Below are 17756 nucleotides of genomic sequence, written 5' to 3'. Positions count from 1 at the left end.
TACTCCAAGATGCAAGTTATCTCTGTACCTACGAAGTAGACGATGGCCGTAACTTCATCTATGTGGATTTAGGTGTTTTAAAAACCCCATGGGATCTCTTTGGTACCTGTTCCGGGAGCAAAAGTAATCTGTGTCCTTCCCTGGGATGCAAGTTTTCTTTGTTCCTAGTACCTACCTACCAAAATTTATTAAAATCGGTTGAACGGGATGGTCCGTAAAAAGCTAGCAGGCAGACAGACATAAACATTTTCACGTTTTAAGTTTCAGAGAATATGATTAGTACCTAGGTACTTAGTATGTATGGATATGGGCTATACATAAAATAACCTGGAACATAATTAGGCACCGTGCACCCCATTTTATTTTGACATCATGAAATAGCTACCATGTAAGCTGTCACCACAAAACTGCCTTACATCACTTTAATTAACAAATTGAGCTTAATATCTTTTCAATTACTGGCCCGACAACGCATAGCGCCCGTCATTTGATACCAGTGCTTAGTAAAATTGGTGCCATGTTTTTTACCAAATTTTAATTATGCTTTTATTTTTTTGTCGGAAATTTGATCCTTAAAAAATGAGACGCGACATCTTAGACACCAACTTTTAATTAAGTATGTTTTTTAGCTTTATATCTTACTATTACCTACTTAAACTAGTTTCAATCCGTGGCTTCGGCTGCTTTAACTATAAGTACTTCCGCGCGCTACTAACACCGCGCGTTGTTCGTACCTATACATTCCATTCCATTTACATGCACAAACCGTTTTGCAGCATCATTCCTCATGCGCATGGCAGGTTTGGAATACTTACTCTTCCGCGATCTGTGTTTCTTACCGATTAAGTACAATCCGGGTATCTTTGAAACAAGAGTGAATAGGCATCTTTGACGGCAGGGGTTTGGAATTTCATAATTTCTCTGGTATGGTCTGGTGGAAGGCTACGGCCGTGGCTACCACCCTACCGCAAAGCCGAGCCGCCAATCAATTTAGCGTTCCGGTACGATGTCGTGTAGAAACCAAACCAGAGGTTGGCCCGCTTCCATCTTAGACTGCATCATCACTTACCACCAGGTGAGATTGCAGTCAAGGGCTAACTGTTATCTGTATAAAAATGAAAATAATCTAGGTAAACGCGTCCCATCATAGGCGACATCATCAGTTTTCATCAGTTATGATTGTGGTCAAGCGTGACAAAGTGAGTCGAGTATGACAAATTGAAAAAACAAGTAAGTACAAAAATGAAAAGCACACGCCATTCTTGTCTACGATGTAAAGCTGGTAGTCTAACCGGCGGATGCAAGTAGGTACCTGTACCTACCTATAGATCAAGTAGGTACAGGTAAGTAATAGAAACCTCTAGGTAAGTTGTAATAATTCAAAAACTAACATCAATTTTGAGTTATTGCAAGGATTACATTTTTGTTCCGTTTGCCGTGGAGACCCTGGGGCCATGGGAGTATTGTGCTAAAAAAAATACGGGACATTTCACCGCGATTAATAGTCTCATCTGGTGACAGAAGGGCTGGCTCATTTTTTGCGCAACGGATCAGCCTGGCTACCCAGCGCGGAAACGCAGTCAGTATTCTTGGCACTATTCCACTCGGGCATGATTTGTATAGTAAACTAAGGTAAGGTCAGCTTTATGTTTTATTGATTTTTTTTTAAAAAAACAACAATTTATTTTATTGTTAGGGAACTACTAGCTGACACGCCTCGGCTTCGCTTGAGTGGAATTATGAAAATCGGTGAAGGAGTAAAATTTTCCAATATCCTTAAACACGAATAATTCTTCATTTTTAACCAAAAGCCGAAAGCCTAAATTAAATACCAATTTTCATAGATACCTATAACTTTGGATTTTCCAAAAAATATGGTGCCTACATGGTACCTACTAGACGTTATGAAAGAAACCTAACTGTCAAAATTTTAAGTTTCGAACCCCAGCGATAGTGGTTGCGTTGCGAGGCAAACAGTCAGGACAAGTATTTTATATGTACCTACAGATAGAAGAATAAAACCAATTGAAATTCTAGTCAAAATTGATGATATTATAAATTGCTCGCAAAAAGATTTAATTGACTATACAAATATGAAATTAACCTACTCGATTCTTTCTATCGGTTTCAATTTAGCATATTATAAGTAGGTAAGAAATAAGAATGAATACCATCAATTGAATATCAACGTTCAAAAGAAAGACTTTCAAAAGCATCGTTAACGGATATCTATACAATAACTACACATAGATAGGTAGGTACATGAAACAGCAAATCCCGGGACCGCGTCGGATGTCCCACTTATTGGCCACTTTCTATAGCTACCTTCGATAAAAGACTACGAAAAGCTATTCAAAAGATAAATCCAGGATTATTTATTTTGACATCTCTCGCGTAAAAGAATTCTTGTTTACGAAAGAGTAGGTACATAGGTATTCCGAATTTTATATTGGTTCTATTTTATTGAAAAACTTTGTAATTTTTTTATACAATGACAAGCTAACCCTTGAGTGCGATCTCACATCACATAATATGATAAGTAATGATAGTCTAATGGTAGTCTAGCGGTCTACTCTGGAAGAAGTAAAGCAGTTGTATCAAACCTTTATCCTTAATCGGTTTCTACGCATCGTACCGGAAACTAAATCGCTTGGGGACACGGCTATGCCAGCACTCCAAGAGTAGCAAATGGCAACCAGCCACGATCGAGGCCTTGACCTTCGATATTTCATATTTCAAAATATATTTAGCAGATCTCACCCCATACTATAAATTATACCACGATCTTACTACATTACCGACGTATTTGTTACTGTGCGTGTGTTTATTCTGTCAAATTAAAGAGTTTGTAGCATCGATGGTTGGAAGTTTAAGAGTTTAATCTCTCTGCAAAATAATGGGAAGGTAATAAATAACGTTTGCCTCTATGAACTACACCATGGCCAATGCTTGATCATGGTGATGAGAGAGATTTTAGTATAATTTTGTTGCTCTGTATATCTAATTGCATTGCATTAGGCACCAACGCGTATTTACAACAATCAAGTGATGTGGTTGTGGTATGCGGTTGCCAATCAACTAAATAAACATTTATGTAAATAAGCTTGGTAACAAGACCTAGTTCACTCTGACAAGACACATGTATACAGGTACTTATCTAATTACGCTTTTATTGACCTACATATTCCAGGTATGGAAAAATGATGACAAGTTAATTTGTTATTTAATTATATACCTATGGTGACACGAGTAGATAATCCGAGCTGAGACTGAGGATTGTACCTACTATTATCGTTTCTTTTGTAAGTGATATTTTATTGAAAAGAGTTTGTTGAGATTTCAGACCAATTACATAATTCTGATGGTGATACCCATGGGTTATTTAACCCATACCCCTAAGCAAATTCTACGCGATATCGTACTGGAACGTTAAATTACTTGGCGACACGGCTTAACCGATTGGGATACTACCTAACAGCCGAGTCCTCCCACATGACGAGATTTAACCAATTTACTTTAAATTCCTACATGGATCCCGGCAGGAAATTGAACCTGGGACCTTCTTTATAAAGTCACAGCGATCACTACTTCGCCAACGTCGTCGTCTACGCATCGTACCGGAAACTAAATCGCTTGGGGACACGGCTATGCCAGCACTCCAAGAGTAGCAAATGGCAACCAGCCACGATCGAGGCCTTGACCTTCGATATTTCATATTTCAAAATATATTTAGCAGATCTCACCCCATACTATAAATTATACCACGATCTTACTACATTACCGACGTATTTGTTACTGTGCGTGTGTTTATTCTGTCAAATTAAAGAGTTTGTAGCATCGATGGTTGGAAGTTTAAGAGTTTAATCTCTCTGCAAAATAATGGGAAGGTAATAAATAACGTTTGCCTCTATGAACTACACCATGGCCAATGCTTGATCATGGTGATGAGAGAGATTTTAGTATAATTTTGTTGCTCTGTATATCTAATTGCATTGCATTAGGCACCAACGCGTATTTACAACAATCAAGTGATGTGGTTGTGGTATGCGGTTGCCAATCAACTAAATAAACATTTATGTAAATAAGCTTGGTAACAAGACCTAGTTCACTCTGACAAGACACATGTATACAGGTACTTATCTAATTACGCTTTTATTGACCTACATATTCCAGGTATGGAAAAATGATGACAAGTTAATTTGTTATTTAATTATATACCTATGATGACACGAGTAGATAATCCGAGCTGAGACTGAGGATTGTACCTACTATTATCGTTTCTTTTGTAAGTGATATTTTATTGAAAAGAGTTCGTTGAGATTTCAGACCAATTACATAATTCTGATGGTGATACCCATGGGTTATTTAACCCATACCCCTAAGCAAATTCTACGCGATATCGTACTGGAACGTTAAATTACTTGGCGACACGGCTTAACCGATTGGGATACTACCTAACAGCCGAGTCCTCCCACATGACGAGATTTAACCAATTTACTTTAAATTCCTACATGGATCCCGGCAGGAAATTGAACCTGGGACCTTCTTTATAAAGTCACAGCGATCACTACTTCGCCAACGTCGTCGTCCAAAAACAGAAAAATCATCTGGTCTGGAGGAAGGCTTCGGCCATATCTACTTACCACCCTGCCAGCAAAACGTGCCACAAAGCGATTTAGCGTTCCGGTATGATGCCGTGTAGGCGAAACTGTCATATCTTCTTCAAGTTAGCCCACTTCCATCTTAGCATGAACACTTATCACCACGTGAGATCACAAACTTTGGTCAGAATTTAAAAAGAACATCGCTTCGCTCGGGTGGAGTATTTCGGACTGGGAGTGCTGGAGTTGCTTGATACCTAAAATATCAATTCACTATTCACTGGAACTTGAAGTCTGAGAATAAAGTCGTTGCTTGGTACCTACAATATGAATTCACTATGAACACTTCCTGAATCTTGATAACTCAGGCGGGCAGTAACCCTGCAGCTTCAGGATTAAGGAGTTGAATCCAGAATTTTTTATGTGACCACGACGTAAACTTTTTTGTTGATTTAAAAAAAAATTTGCAAATCGGTCCAGAAACCTCGAAAAAATCGATGTAGAAAAAAGAACCACCTCCTTTTTGACAGTCGGTTAAAAACCGATGACCTTGAAATATTTACGGAACAATCTTTAAAATATCCCCTTTCTAACAAAAAAAAGAATGAATGAAATCGGACTACGCGTTAATGAATTACAACTCAGTATACATTTTAAATTTCATCCCCTCTCCTACGGGAACCATGGGTGCTACGCACTGGGTTAGCACGGGGGCTGTGCGGGCGTTATCTTATTGCGAAATTAGGTATGAAAAAGTCTTGTTTGTTACTTTTTTACGACAAAATCTCTGAAGTACTGATTTTGTTGTTTGGCACCAAAGGAGCCCGCCCGAGTTTTTACGTATCTAGGTCTACATTTTTACTACACGAGCAGGTAGGTATAGAGCTAAGTAATAAAGATAAAAAGTCACACAGGAAAACAAATTATTGAAAAGTACCTACCTACACATATTCTCCGTGAATTCAAATGAGGGGTTGATCTTGTTAATTTTTGTGTTCATTAACTAACAAAAAGGGTCAAAACATTTATACTAAAAAGCAGACGCCAAGTTAATGGAGCTTATCGACATTATTGATAGATGAATTCGACTAACAACATCGGACGATAGATCGCTTCCTGTGTAGGGGGCTACACGGGTGCACCACGGCTCCCAATCCTAAACAACACGGGACGGATGCCCTAATAACATAAATGCAAATTCGACCATTCAAACTTCCTGCGTTTACAATCGCTATATACTGCGAAGATTAAAGTATTGTTTTGGAGGAGACGGTATACCTACCCATTAGGTACCTACTGTCCACGGCAGTGGTCTGTTTCTGTGAAACCGTAATGGTTAAAAAGAGGCCACTGAGCGAGCCGATCCTACTCGGACGGGACGTAGACGCCGGGGTGGTACTGACCACCACCCCTATCCATCTATCCTATAGTCCCTCAGGGTCGGGGCGGCAGAGTGGGGGCTCCAGCCCTTCACTGTCACTTTACCATCTCGTGTGCAACCTCGGGAAGATGGCACTTTCTGTGATACAAGCTGCCATACTTCATGGCGATTAGCGAATGAGACAGAGAGCTATCTTCGTTGAGACGGCGACGACGTCGCGCAAGGGAGCCACCGATGTGTTCATGAGAGATCTCGGAGCCTCCCGATACGCGCTGAGGGTGGCCACCGAGGGGGTTTTAGGGGTAGAAATCCACGAGTTGAGAGCGAACCTTTGTATCCCTGGTGCGCCTCAGACGGTGTGGCCTGTACTAGTAACCTATTGATCCTAGAGGAGGCACCACGGGCTGGGTTGCGCCCGTTGGTCCTGTAGCCCAGGCAACAGGCAATGCGTAGAACACCGTGAGGTTTTCAAGAATAACATAACGTCCGGACTTCCCCGGGTGCGTTGGTGTTCATCAGCAACCTCACGACTCACGAGCGTCTCAGTAAAACAAACTTAAATAAAGTGTTTCCATTATATTCCTCATTGCCCGTCGCGTCGTGAGGGTAAGGGTCGTGAGTCCTTCCTATTAATCACAAATAGTAGGGTTTTCTTGGGATTAAATTACTGCCTCCCAGACCTTTTCGCATACGAATCGACTAAGGCGTGATTTAGACACTTTTTAAGCAATTATTATTATCAGATATTAAAGATCATCCCCCCAATTGTGTAAGAATAACCATTTCATGGCAATCGCAATCGTCAAGAAATTCTGCCCTTTGATTGGCTGTGACAAAATGTAACCAGCGAATCAACCAATCAAAGGGCAGAATATCTTGACGATGGCGATAGCCATGAAATGGTTATTCTTACAAAATCGGGGGGCATAATCGGGAACGACGCCTTAGGTACGTGTTCTCTGAGGCATGGAAGAGACGGAAAGGCCAAATTCGACCTCCAACGTCGGTCATTCATCGAGTCACCGACTTGAGTCAACGTTGTTTGATCTCAACCGCAATCGAACCTAATGCATTGCTATTTCCTGTACCTACCTGTTAGTCCTTCGTTAAAACTCAGCTCATTTACGCGGCATGTAAACCTACCTTATACTTGGCGTAAATACCATATCTGGACAAATACGCCTAACGAACGTTCCTCAGATCTCTAATTAGGTTGTTATTTCCGTCATATTTCTTCTGGATTTTATTTTTCTTTTAGCGTTAATTGGGTACTTGGGTTTGCGACTTATATAAAGCGGTTAGGGCTGCCAAATATATTTACATTTTGTTGTTATCGGAACTTGAGCCATAAATAGGTACATACCTACATAAATTCAAAGTAAAGTTTGGGTCTACTAACAAATCTAGATCGGCAAAATAATAATTTCATAAAAATATTGTAAGTATTGCAGAAAATTTACCGAAGACAAGATTAAAATTTAATAGTTGATATTTTCTATAGATTTCGTACATAGAAAATGTACATTTAGGTAATTAATCAAAAAATCTATCACTGAATTACAAAAAAAACCTTTTTCCGGAAAAATACTCTAAATGCTGACATTAATTGAAATCCACTAAAAAGCTTATAAGTTGTAAGTAGGTTTGTAAGTCATGAAATTGAGATGCCGATTTTGTTTTATACTAGGTACCTATTTAGAAATGATCGTAGTGACATATTACATTGAACCTTTGTGGCAACCCTGAAGCCGGTCGAGAGTGGCACTAATATTTTATTTACTGGTCCCTTTAATTGATCTGTCATGTATTATGCATGGAAAGGGATTGGTTCAAATGAAATCCAGAATGTTTTCATATATTTTTTTATTTCAGTGTCTGTTAACACACATAATCGTATCTACAATATTTTGGTTCAGTCGGAAACTTAAAAAACTAAACACTAGATTTTGGTACTAGAATGCATGCATGCGCAATGCATCAGCTGTATAATAAACTATAAACTAGTTATAGTAAAAGTAAATAATTAACAAGTCACGAACATTTATATGAACGGCTTACAATTTCCTATGGCTTACGCTTCCTTCGCGTTATTCTAATACAATATTTACAGTGGTAAGTTATAAATAGCTATATTTTATCTATTGAGTTTTTACATTTCTATAGAAATGTTCCGTTATTTTGAGTGCAGTTTTAGATCGATTACGTTTAATATTTTTATAATGTATTTTCAATATTTACCCAACTAGCTGTAAATAAACATATTATATTCTTCTTACGAAGACCTTCATACTTATAAAAGCGACCGTGACATCAACAATAGGGCCGCTTTACCCTATTTGCTACGGAACTCTATAAAGTATAGGTACAATATATTTATTTAAAGTTTAATAATAGGTAACGGAAGAAAAATATTTAAATCATTCATTAATGGCTGACAACTCGTGTCTATAAATATTGGATGAAACAAAATGCTACAAAAATTACAAAATGTACTTAACGATCGTCTCCTGTGATCGTTTAGTAAAGGTACATAATTAAGTTTAATAAATATAATATAATGCGCACAAATCAAACAAACAATAATTGATAATTGAATTAATTAGGTAGTTGGCTTCGTGGAAATTACATTAAACTTGAGAAAATCGGTTATGGTCAACGCACACTGCAAATGTAAGGTGAATTTTATTGTTTATTGTTTTATTTTTTATTATTGTTTATGATAATTTCAGATATAAGCATACATCAAAATTTTGACATGCGAGTATAATATTATACATTCTACAATACACGAACGAACTTTTTTATAATACTGGCTTACTATTGTCATTTCAGAATAATTTTACGTTAGGTACTCAGTGTACGTTACATACTTTTTTATTACACATTAATTTATTTATTCACCACAATTTTGTTTTAAAACTAACGACTTCACTAGATACACTCTCCGATTCATAAAAATATAAATATATTTTTTAATACGTAAGCACAATTTAGTATGTACAGTATTATGTACAATTGATTTGAAATATTATTAAATTAAGTCTATAACTTTTAAAATTTAGGACATTTGCATTTGAACACAACTCTGAGAATATTGATTTATAAAAAACATTGAACGTAAGTAAATAATCCAGCGCTCTCTATACAACCATAGTTTAGTTCTCATTTGAATATTAACCTTCCAACTCAATGAAAGGAGACGGTCCAGAATTGTATGGAGTGTGGGTCTGGTACCAGTAATAAAATAAGATAAAGGTGAAATATTAAACCATTTTTGATTGATCAAATCCATGAACTCATCTTCCTTTTAGTGGTAGTATTAATTACTTTTACCACGTGACGCAGCTTAGTTAAGCTATGAATACGTAATAATGGCGGACGGATTCATGTTTATTGACGTAATCTGTCAAAATATGTGTGAAAGTCACGTCAATTGTCAGAAATGTCATTTGACATAGAACCACGTCTGCTGCCTTCTCTATGGCTTGAAGAACACCATCTTGTAAGTGTTGTAAGCAGTACCGAAAAATTTGAAATTACATTTTTATTTTAGCAAGTTATTTATGATTATCTATTTTTTTAAATGAACTCTCTGTATTTTTCGCTTTTCACGGTACCAATATGGTACATGAGTACACCCAAAATGGCCAGTCTCCTTATGTAGGTACGTTTTAGAAATTAATATTTGTGTCTCTTGGTTGCCAAATGTCCGTTAAAATGTTTAGTTTCAAAGTTACACGTTCTCAAGCTCAACTGCTCTTAATGTAGGTAGGTGAGAGAACCAAATTACACGCGTTATCGATTTTTTCTTTTAAGAATATTACAGTAGCTAGTCAAATACTCAACTTAAAACGTTTATGGGATCCTTTTAGTAAAACCATATCGAATGAAGATAAAGAAAGGATCATTGCCCACAATCTCAAAGTTGGATATTTGAATCGTCGACGTGTTTCACTTCATAGAGCTCTTAATGTTTATTGCTTGTCAAAAGTTAAACGATAAAACTGAACTCGCGCCGTAATCCGTTTTCGAAAGTTATCTCTAGTTGGATTGGCTTGTTTAAGTTAGCTACGAGGGTGACCAAACGTACGGACGTTTCTGATTGTACAAATCGACCAAAACTTGCTAAAAGAGCCAAAATTCTGATTAATTTTGACTGTTCAATTACCTTAATCTGCTAAAGTATAGAGGTGTCAAATCCCGATGTTTTTACGTTAATATTATTTTTTTATATTAATTTTTTTCAAATTTAGCTCAACGTTAATGTCATGTTCAGCTAAACTCACGTTACTTAAAAAGTTACACTGAGCCTCTGAAACATTTGACTACGACAATTCAACATTCAATACAACTAAGTTGCCTGCTAGTGGGTAATAATGGAAGTTTTACTATACCCTATCCGCGGAATGAAGTTAATATAGCGCTCTCCCTATCATTGATTACGGAACAGAGAGAGCGCTATAATAACTTCATTCCGCGGATAGTGTATAGAACAATATTTTCTATTTCCTCAATCATTATTATACTTTTAAATTATTTTAAGATTGCTTAAACAAACTTAATTTAATAGCGATTAATAAATTTTTTCTAGATTGTCCGATTTCACAAATGGTAACCCTAGTCGTAGCTAAGAGTGTATAATTTTTTTTACTAAACCAGTAATAAAAATGTACGAAAAATACTTTCCAAAGTTTCCCATTACGTATAATAATTTTATCATAAACTTAGAGATCATGTATATGCAAATAATATAAAAATCTTAAAATACTAACATTTATAAATTACGAAAGATAATATCTATACAACATCATAAAAAGCTGCCTGTAAAAAATGAAATGCTGCCAAATGCATTTTAGTTACGAATGGATGGCATTTGTACTTAAATTGGAAGTATGCTATCTTCTTATTGTTATATTTTAACAGTTAATTTAAGATGCCTTTAATAAATTGGTATAGCATGAATTCGAAAATCTAGTAGTAAGATTATTGGCGTATTGCAAGTCAATGATCATTTATTTATTTTATTATACACACATGCATGGCTGCTACGTTAGGTCATTATCTGCCTACCTCGAAGTAGGCAAGAGGCAGCAACTTAAAGCCAAACATATTAGGTATACTTAATACGAGAATAAACCTTAATACTAGATTTTTGAAAATTACGTACTGATTCGTTAAGTTTACTTTACAGCATAGATCAAAGACGAAGATGATACAATATAATGTTATGACACTAGATTAAAGTTCAAACAATTTTTTCAAATGATATAGGTAATAATATCCAATTTATATAGCACACGATTTTGTTCTTTGGTTCTAGGTATTCACTGAGATAATTTTAATACGAAAACATTTCAACGCAACAAGACGTACAAAATATATTACAACTAACATATACACATATATCGTGAATTAAACTCATATTTTATAAGCATATAAGCGGATAAACTGACATTGCAAAGTATCTAAGCCCCAATAATTCTTCGACAGGCTTTATGACTGAGAACTCTAAGGCAAGTAGATAGATATATTATGGCTCAACCATGGTCATCATTTTGTGATTACATTATGGTTTAAATATTTCATTTGTTAAGATTGCTTCAGTACTAGCACTTGATTATGTTTTAGGACAAACAACATATATGTATTATTTATGCCTACGTAAATCTGACCGGTTTTATGCTCACAAAATATAAAATCGTTATCTACAATAGTGTTTTAAGCGATATAAATTATTATCGCAACAACCATTTTCGTATCTTACTTATCTACTATTTAAAACTAACTTTTTACAATTATTTTATAATCAGGAATATTAATTACATCATGATTGGATCAAAATTTTGAATACTGAGCATTAAAATAGAGCGAGTATTTTTTATTTTAGCAGTCTATGTATGTAGGTTGCATTTATGTATGTTCCACCGTAGCGTTGTAACTACTGAGCTGATTCGACGGGGTGTCAATTAATTCGTTATTATAGTCTGGTGGCAGGCTACATTTTATAAGAACAAAATAAATATGCCGAACGTTACATCCAAATAAGTGGAAGTCAGTATTTTTTTTTGTATCGAGTAGGATGCTAAATGTAAGAGGAGAAAATTCTGAGTTCATAAATATTTTATAGCAGGTAGGTACATTTTTAAAATATACCAAGCGATAGTACTATTACTACATTCTATTTCAGCGTATATTAAGAGGAGTAGTGGGGTTTTAGTCTTGTTTTTTTTTTAAGGTGCAGAAATGTTAAAGCTTGGTAGGTATACCAAAGCCCGGCCGGCTTTACATCGTTGCAGTTTATTTGCTTTGCGAATCCGGCTTAAGCCGCCGACTTCGGTTTTGTGGACTCATTCGAGTTATTGGTACTGATTCTGATGGTTACGAAATTTTAAAGTACATCTTAGCATATTTATCCTACCAATGTAATAAGAAAAGGACTAAGGATAAAGTCTTAAGCGTAGTGTTTTTTCTAGAGTAGGTACAACAAAAAAATTTGTTAATTTAAAATTTTCCGTCCTTTTTTAGCAATATTAAAAAGAAAAAGATGCAGATCCTCAAAATTTAGTTCAGAGAAAGACATCAGGATCGACGCCAGTATCCGTCTTATTTACCATAGTCATAATATATTCTTGGCTATAGGTATAATATGAGAATTTCAAACCGAAAAACATTGAAAATTTATAACAAGCAAGTTAAAGTTACACGACGTCCATACTCGTCCCGATTGTTATCATTTTGGAGAACTGCAATTCGGTCTCGACAACAGTGCTCGAAGTTTTCAAAAGTTCCAAAATATTATTACAATTTATGTGCAACCCGAGTAGGTAATAGTGAATGCGAGAGGTAGAAACAAAATTGGTTCGATAACAAATAATAATTCTGTTATACTTTCAAGAGTTGTAATAGGAACCTATTGATTTATTATATAATGTGTGACCCGATGTATCATTTACAGAGTCAATTTTTGAACTTGGTTTAGCTTTCCGTGAACTAACTATACTTTAAAAATATTGAATTAAATTATAAAACAGCACCATATAAAACAAGTAGTAATTAAAATTAAAATAAACACTACTGCTCTGACACATTTTTTTCCATATTTATAGCCAATGTCACTTAAGGTCATACATAATTTATAATACATGAATCCTGAAAACAAACACTCTTTTTTGGACAGTCGTGTAATTATAGTACTCGACAGGTTGAAATGGCAATCGGGGAGGGAACGCCCCGCACACCCGCACAGCCCCGCTCTAACCCGGTGCGGACGAGCGCGGGTGATGTGCGGGCGTGCGGGGCGTCCCCCCGTCTCATACCCCGATTGCCATATCAACCTGTCGCGGACTATACCAATCTACTACTGTAGGACTCATGTTTATATTATAGTCACTAAAGTTGTAATATAAAAAAAACAGCTACGTCGCGTCGGCTACGCGTATGGCGTAGTCGTAAAAAGCGTTAATATGTTACATGTCGCGTATTTTACGAGTCGTATACTTAACTTGTCATCAGCTGATGTTTCAACGTCGTATGTCCACATTATAAAACGGTAAGTGATGAATATTTTTACAGTCACGTCTTCGTCATCGTACCAGAAGATTGAAAAATATATACCCCAACCCTTTATTTGCTACGCACTGAAAGAAATTCTCTCACGAATCTTGTTCGTTGATTTACGTTACATTGTATTCTATATTTTATTTCTCATATATATAAGAAAAATGCAAATATACTAACTAAAATTTTTCGTCTGTTCAGTACAATTTTTTTATTGAAAATCATTAAATAATAGGTATATGTTTGTTTTTTGGTATATCAGGAAAATGCGACGCCCAATTTTCTCTTCACTCCAGGCTAAATAGTTGAGAGCAGCCGCGAGAGATGCAGCTTGCAGATTACCAAGTATGCACCCGCCTTTAAAACATTCACGTGATATTCACGTAAGATATTTAGGCTTTTCACACCAGCTGGGCCTTTGAGCGCTCTAGCCTGGAAATTCCTTTAGAAAATTTTGGAAGCTTGTTTAGAATCTTTTATTCTCCAGAATATTTTGCGACACGAAACGTGAAACTTTGCATGCTCGCCTCGGTCTTAACTGCATAGATGAAATTTCATGTTTAATATTATACTATGACGGAGAATACGACATTGTATTCAGAGTATAGGACAGTAGAACAAACTTACCCGAAGTTAAGTTCTATAGAGGTGTTTTATTATGAATATGTGACAAAATATTTTGCATTATATTATGAAGAAAAACCCCCACTAGCAGTGGCGTGCAGGTCATAGAGGCATAAATGCACTGCTTACCCCAGTTGTAATAGCTCAATGCATAGTTTTCATTATGAACTGCTATTAAACAGGTTCCTACCTAACTAATGCCTACCCTGGCTTCAAACCCTGTGCACGCCACTGCCCACTAGGTGAACTGACAGACATCAAATGAGTCGTAGGAGCCGCTGGATTCATGCGGCACAAGCCCATGGCGTGCGATAGTCCTTACAAGAGATCTATCTCCAACCGTGGACGATTATTAGTTGACGATTATGACGATGATACAGTTGATTAAGGGTCGGCCGTATCGACCGCGCCGAAAATGTGTAAAATTTTAGTACTGAAAAATACGCTTCTTGCGACCAATTACGCTCACAATAAGTTAATACTCAGTATTCAAAAGTAGTTATAGTTTACATTGTATGGCTAAACTAGATTCACATTTCGTTGGGCTCGTTCTAGATTGCATTAACCCTGTATCTATTAAAAAATGTACCAACTTTTATCCCACTCAACAACTAATTTAACTTAACTAAGTAGATAGTAAGTAGTATATGTATTCAATAAGGGGATGGATTTAAAGCACATCTTGTAGATAGATGTTCACAAACATAAGATCACTATTAGGAAATTAATAGATATAGCTACCAAATATACACAACGCAAAACCAAAAAATCTGAACGATTTCTTCAAAAAAATATTCAATAAAAAAATCATCCGCGACATTATTAAACTAAAATACCATCGTGACATTAAACAGAGATTTCTGGTAAGGTAAATCTACGGCGCTAATTCTGTCGTACACTAAGCCTAAACTGAATGACAGGTCTAAAAATAGTGTGCGTCCTTTTACAATGTTTCCTGCGGAAAAGGATTAAGTTATTTTAAGACCTGGCAATTCAGTTTAAATCAAGGATTTGTACACGTACTGCCGAAGGAGTGCCATTGTTTTAGATTAACAAGCTATACTTTATAGGTATTTTGTGTGACCCATATTTGTTCGAAAATGGCTTGCGGATTCTTTGATCAAAATGCCAAGTGTTGTCACAATATCGCGATAATAGTCTGATATTTTGCGAATGGCATTTTAAAATACATAAGGTATTGAGGGCTGTCTATAAAAGCTGTTACAATACATAAAGGAGAGTGTACATGGGTAGACAAAACAGGCCAAAACTTATTTATGTGTTTATTTAAACCAGTTTTAATTCGTGACTTTGAACAGTCTCACGAGCTGCCTTAGTTTTTTTTTTAAATATTTTGTGTTACAAATTACAATAACTTGAAATCTTAAGTTTTGAGCCAAAACGGTCGCAGGAAAATAAAAAGAAGTTGTATTAAGTCGAACAATAGGGGAAAGTGACGTAATATAACATCGAAGGTATCATAAATACGACATAACACGGCAGCACCATATAAAATACCAAGAAATTAAATATTTGAGTGTCATTTTGAATGGTAAAAGCATACCTGTTTCCCCCCAGTTTCTATTTACATGTATGGAGACTACGAAGGGTTTTCTTGGTTGACCTGAGTCCTAAGTCAATCGGGAACCGGGGTGCGGGCCTCGATATTGGGCTTTATGTACAGAGAGTATTATTATTAGGTTTTGCCAGCTTGTAAAGGGCAGAAAAATCTTTTATGAGTATATAAAGTCTGAAAAGTTTGAGGTCAAAAGTCAGTTTGCCGCCGCCCTTTAATATTAAATATTGACACTCGTCCTCTGACGCGACTCGAGACATTATTAAAAAGCTTATATCGGGCTGGAGCCAGGAGCTATGAAATTGCTTTAGTGCTTTTTGCGTGACGGAGGGACATTTTTATTTTGTAGTTTCTTTTAAGAAAGGCTGGTCTTTTTACAACGTTTTTATTAACTCGTTTTCTTGATTTTCTTGACCTTCTGCTTGTCTGTTCAGTACAAATGCAATAGATTTTAAACCAACTTCCCGATGAGCTAGAGACTTCAAAACTTAAACATAGCACAGAACTGGACAACAATGTAATGTTAGGTACTTTTGCCATCGATTTTAAACTAACTTCCCGATGATCTCAAGATTTTGAAATTTCAAACATAAATAGAAAAACATAACAATATATTTTAGCAATACATATTTCCAAAAGTTGAAAATATGCCTAATTTTCATGAGCAAAACAATCTCTGACAAGGCATTTTTAAAATGAAAGATCGAAAAAGCTTCCATAATTATAATTAAAGTACTTTTCTATGGAATGAGGGGCTACGAATATGCTTATATAACGAGCTGATATTTACTTATCGTTATTTTTGTTGAACCACCCCAAAGCGTTATTTCCACTTGTGAAATGTTACTTTAACGTGTATGGTTACATTGTTTTTGCTTCCCTTTTCCCTTTGTGACATATCAATTCCCTTTGTCACTCCATCAGATACTGTCACATTACGGTCTCTCTCACCCAATTATATTGTACACATTTTATTGACAGCCCCCTAGTTTATTTTCACTTCCTTCCAATATATTGATCGTGTCCGATACGGCAACACTATAGATAGTTTGTTCAGCCGCCGCTATTAATTTATAAATCAAGTTAACATAAGCTACATACAAATTAGGTGCCTGGAAATTTCTTTTATCACAAAAAAACTATGTATTACTGTTAAACATATCAATATTCGTATTGTCAAAAATTGACAAGTGTATTATGCGATTCAAATAGTGCTCTGGGAAATTTAATGAATTCATCTCAACGTTACGCATACCAAAAGCTCGGTATAAGCAACAAAGATAAATGACCATTACGTCATGTCTTCGACTGATTCTCACTGAAAAGTGTTGGATTTTATAGTTACAAACAATCAACATCCAAAATGGCTAACACATTATCCTCAGAGATAAGTATGCACCAAATATGTTATAGTTCCTTTTACTGCACTGCTGCACTGTGGTGTACGTCGACGTCATACTCAAACTTTCTTCGACTTAACGGATTTGCCTGCACACAAAGTTACAGTTTGTTACTAGAGAATGTCAACTTTGCAGACAATACGCTTACGGATAGTGCGCGGATTACCGACCGCTTTGAGAGCGAATGTGGTGAGCGGAGCTTATAATTGTTCTTAGTGTACTTACAGACGAGCAGCACTTTGTCGACGACAAGGGTGATTGCTGCCGTCGTCGCTTGTCGATGTTTGCCGTGAACGCGCTGGCGGCTGTTACTGTCGATGTCGTCGACGGCAGCAGTCACCCCTGTCGTCGTCTGTAAGAACACTTAGTCTCGCACATTAGAGAGGATGCAATCCGTTGCACTTTTCCCTAAGCGTTTGGCCAACGAGGTCCTAGTTCCTATTACATGTTCCCAAAAATATCCATCCATAGCACCAAGTTAGTGATTATTGCAGTTAGTTGTTATTGGCTGATTTTACGTAGTACTTGCTAAATCTGTGGGTTTCGTCAGTAGAAGTGTATAATCCAATAGGTGGGATTAAGATTAAAACATTATAATAAAGACAATAATAGTGCCG

At 36.3% G+C, this 17756-nt stretch overlaps 2 protein-coding genes across 2 annotated transcripts in view; both read right to left on the bottom strand.

The window, feature by feature from the left end:
- LOC117996875 (uncharacterized) overlaps positions 1 to 17756 on the bottom strand; it is a 225136-nt gene that overhangs the window by 74724 nt on the left and 132656 nt on the right. The window lies entirely within an intron of this gene.
- The window catches only part of Hs6st (heparan sulfate 6-O-sulfotransferase), a 147286-nt gene continuing 137358 nt past the window's right edge, over positions 7829 to 17756 (bottom strand). Inside the window, exon 9 of the mRNA XM_034968234.2 lies at positions 7829 to 17227. Coding sequence (XP_034824125.1) covers positions 17199 to 17227 — 29 coding nt within the window. The 3' untranslated portion in view covers positions 7829 to 17198. The remainder of the gene's footprint in view (positions 17228 to 17756) is intronic.

This window comes from Maniola hyperantus, chromosome 4 (assembly GCF_902806685.2).
Source record: "Maniola hyperantus chromosome 4, iAphHyp1.2, whole genome shotgun sequence".
NCBI classification, from domain to species: Eukaryota; Metazoa; Arthropoda; class Insecta; order Lepidoptera; family Nymphalidae; genus Maniola; species Maniola hyperantus.
The sequence above is the reverse complement of the archived record's forward strand: the minus strand, read 5'-3'. Positions and strand labels throughout refer to the sequence as shown.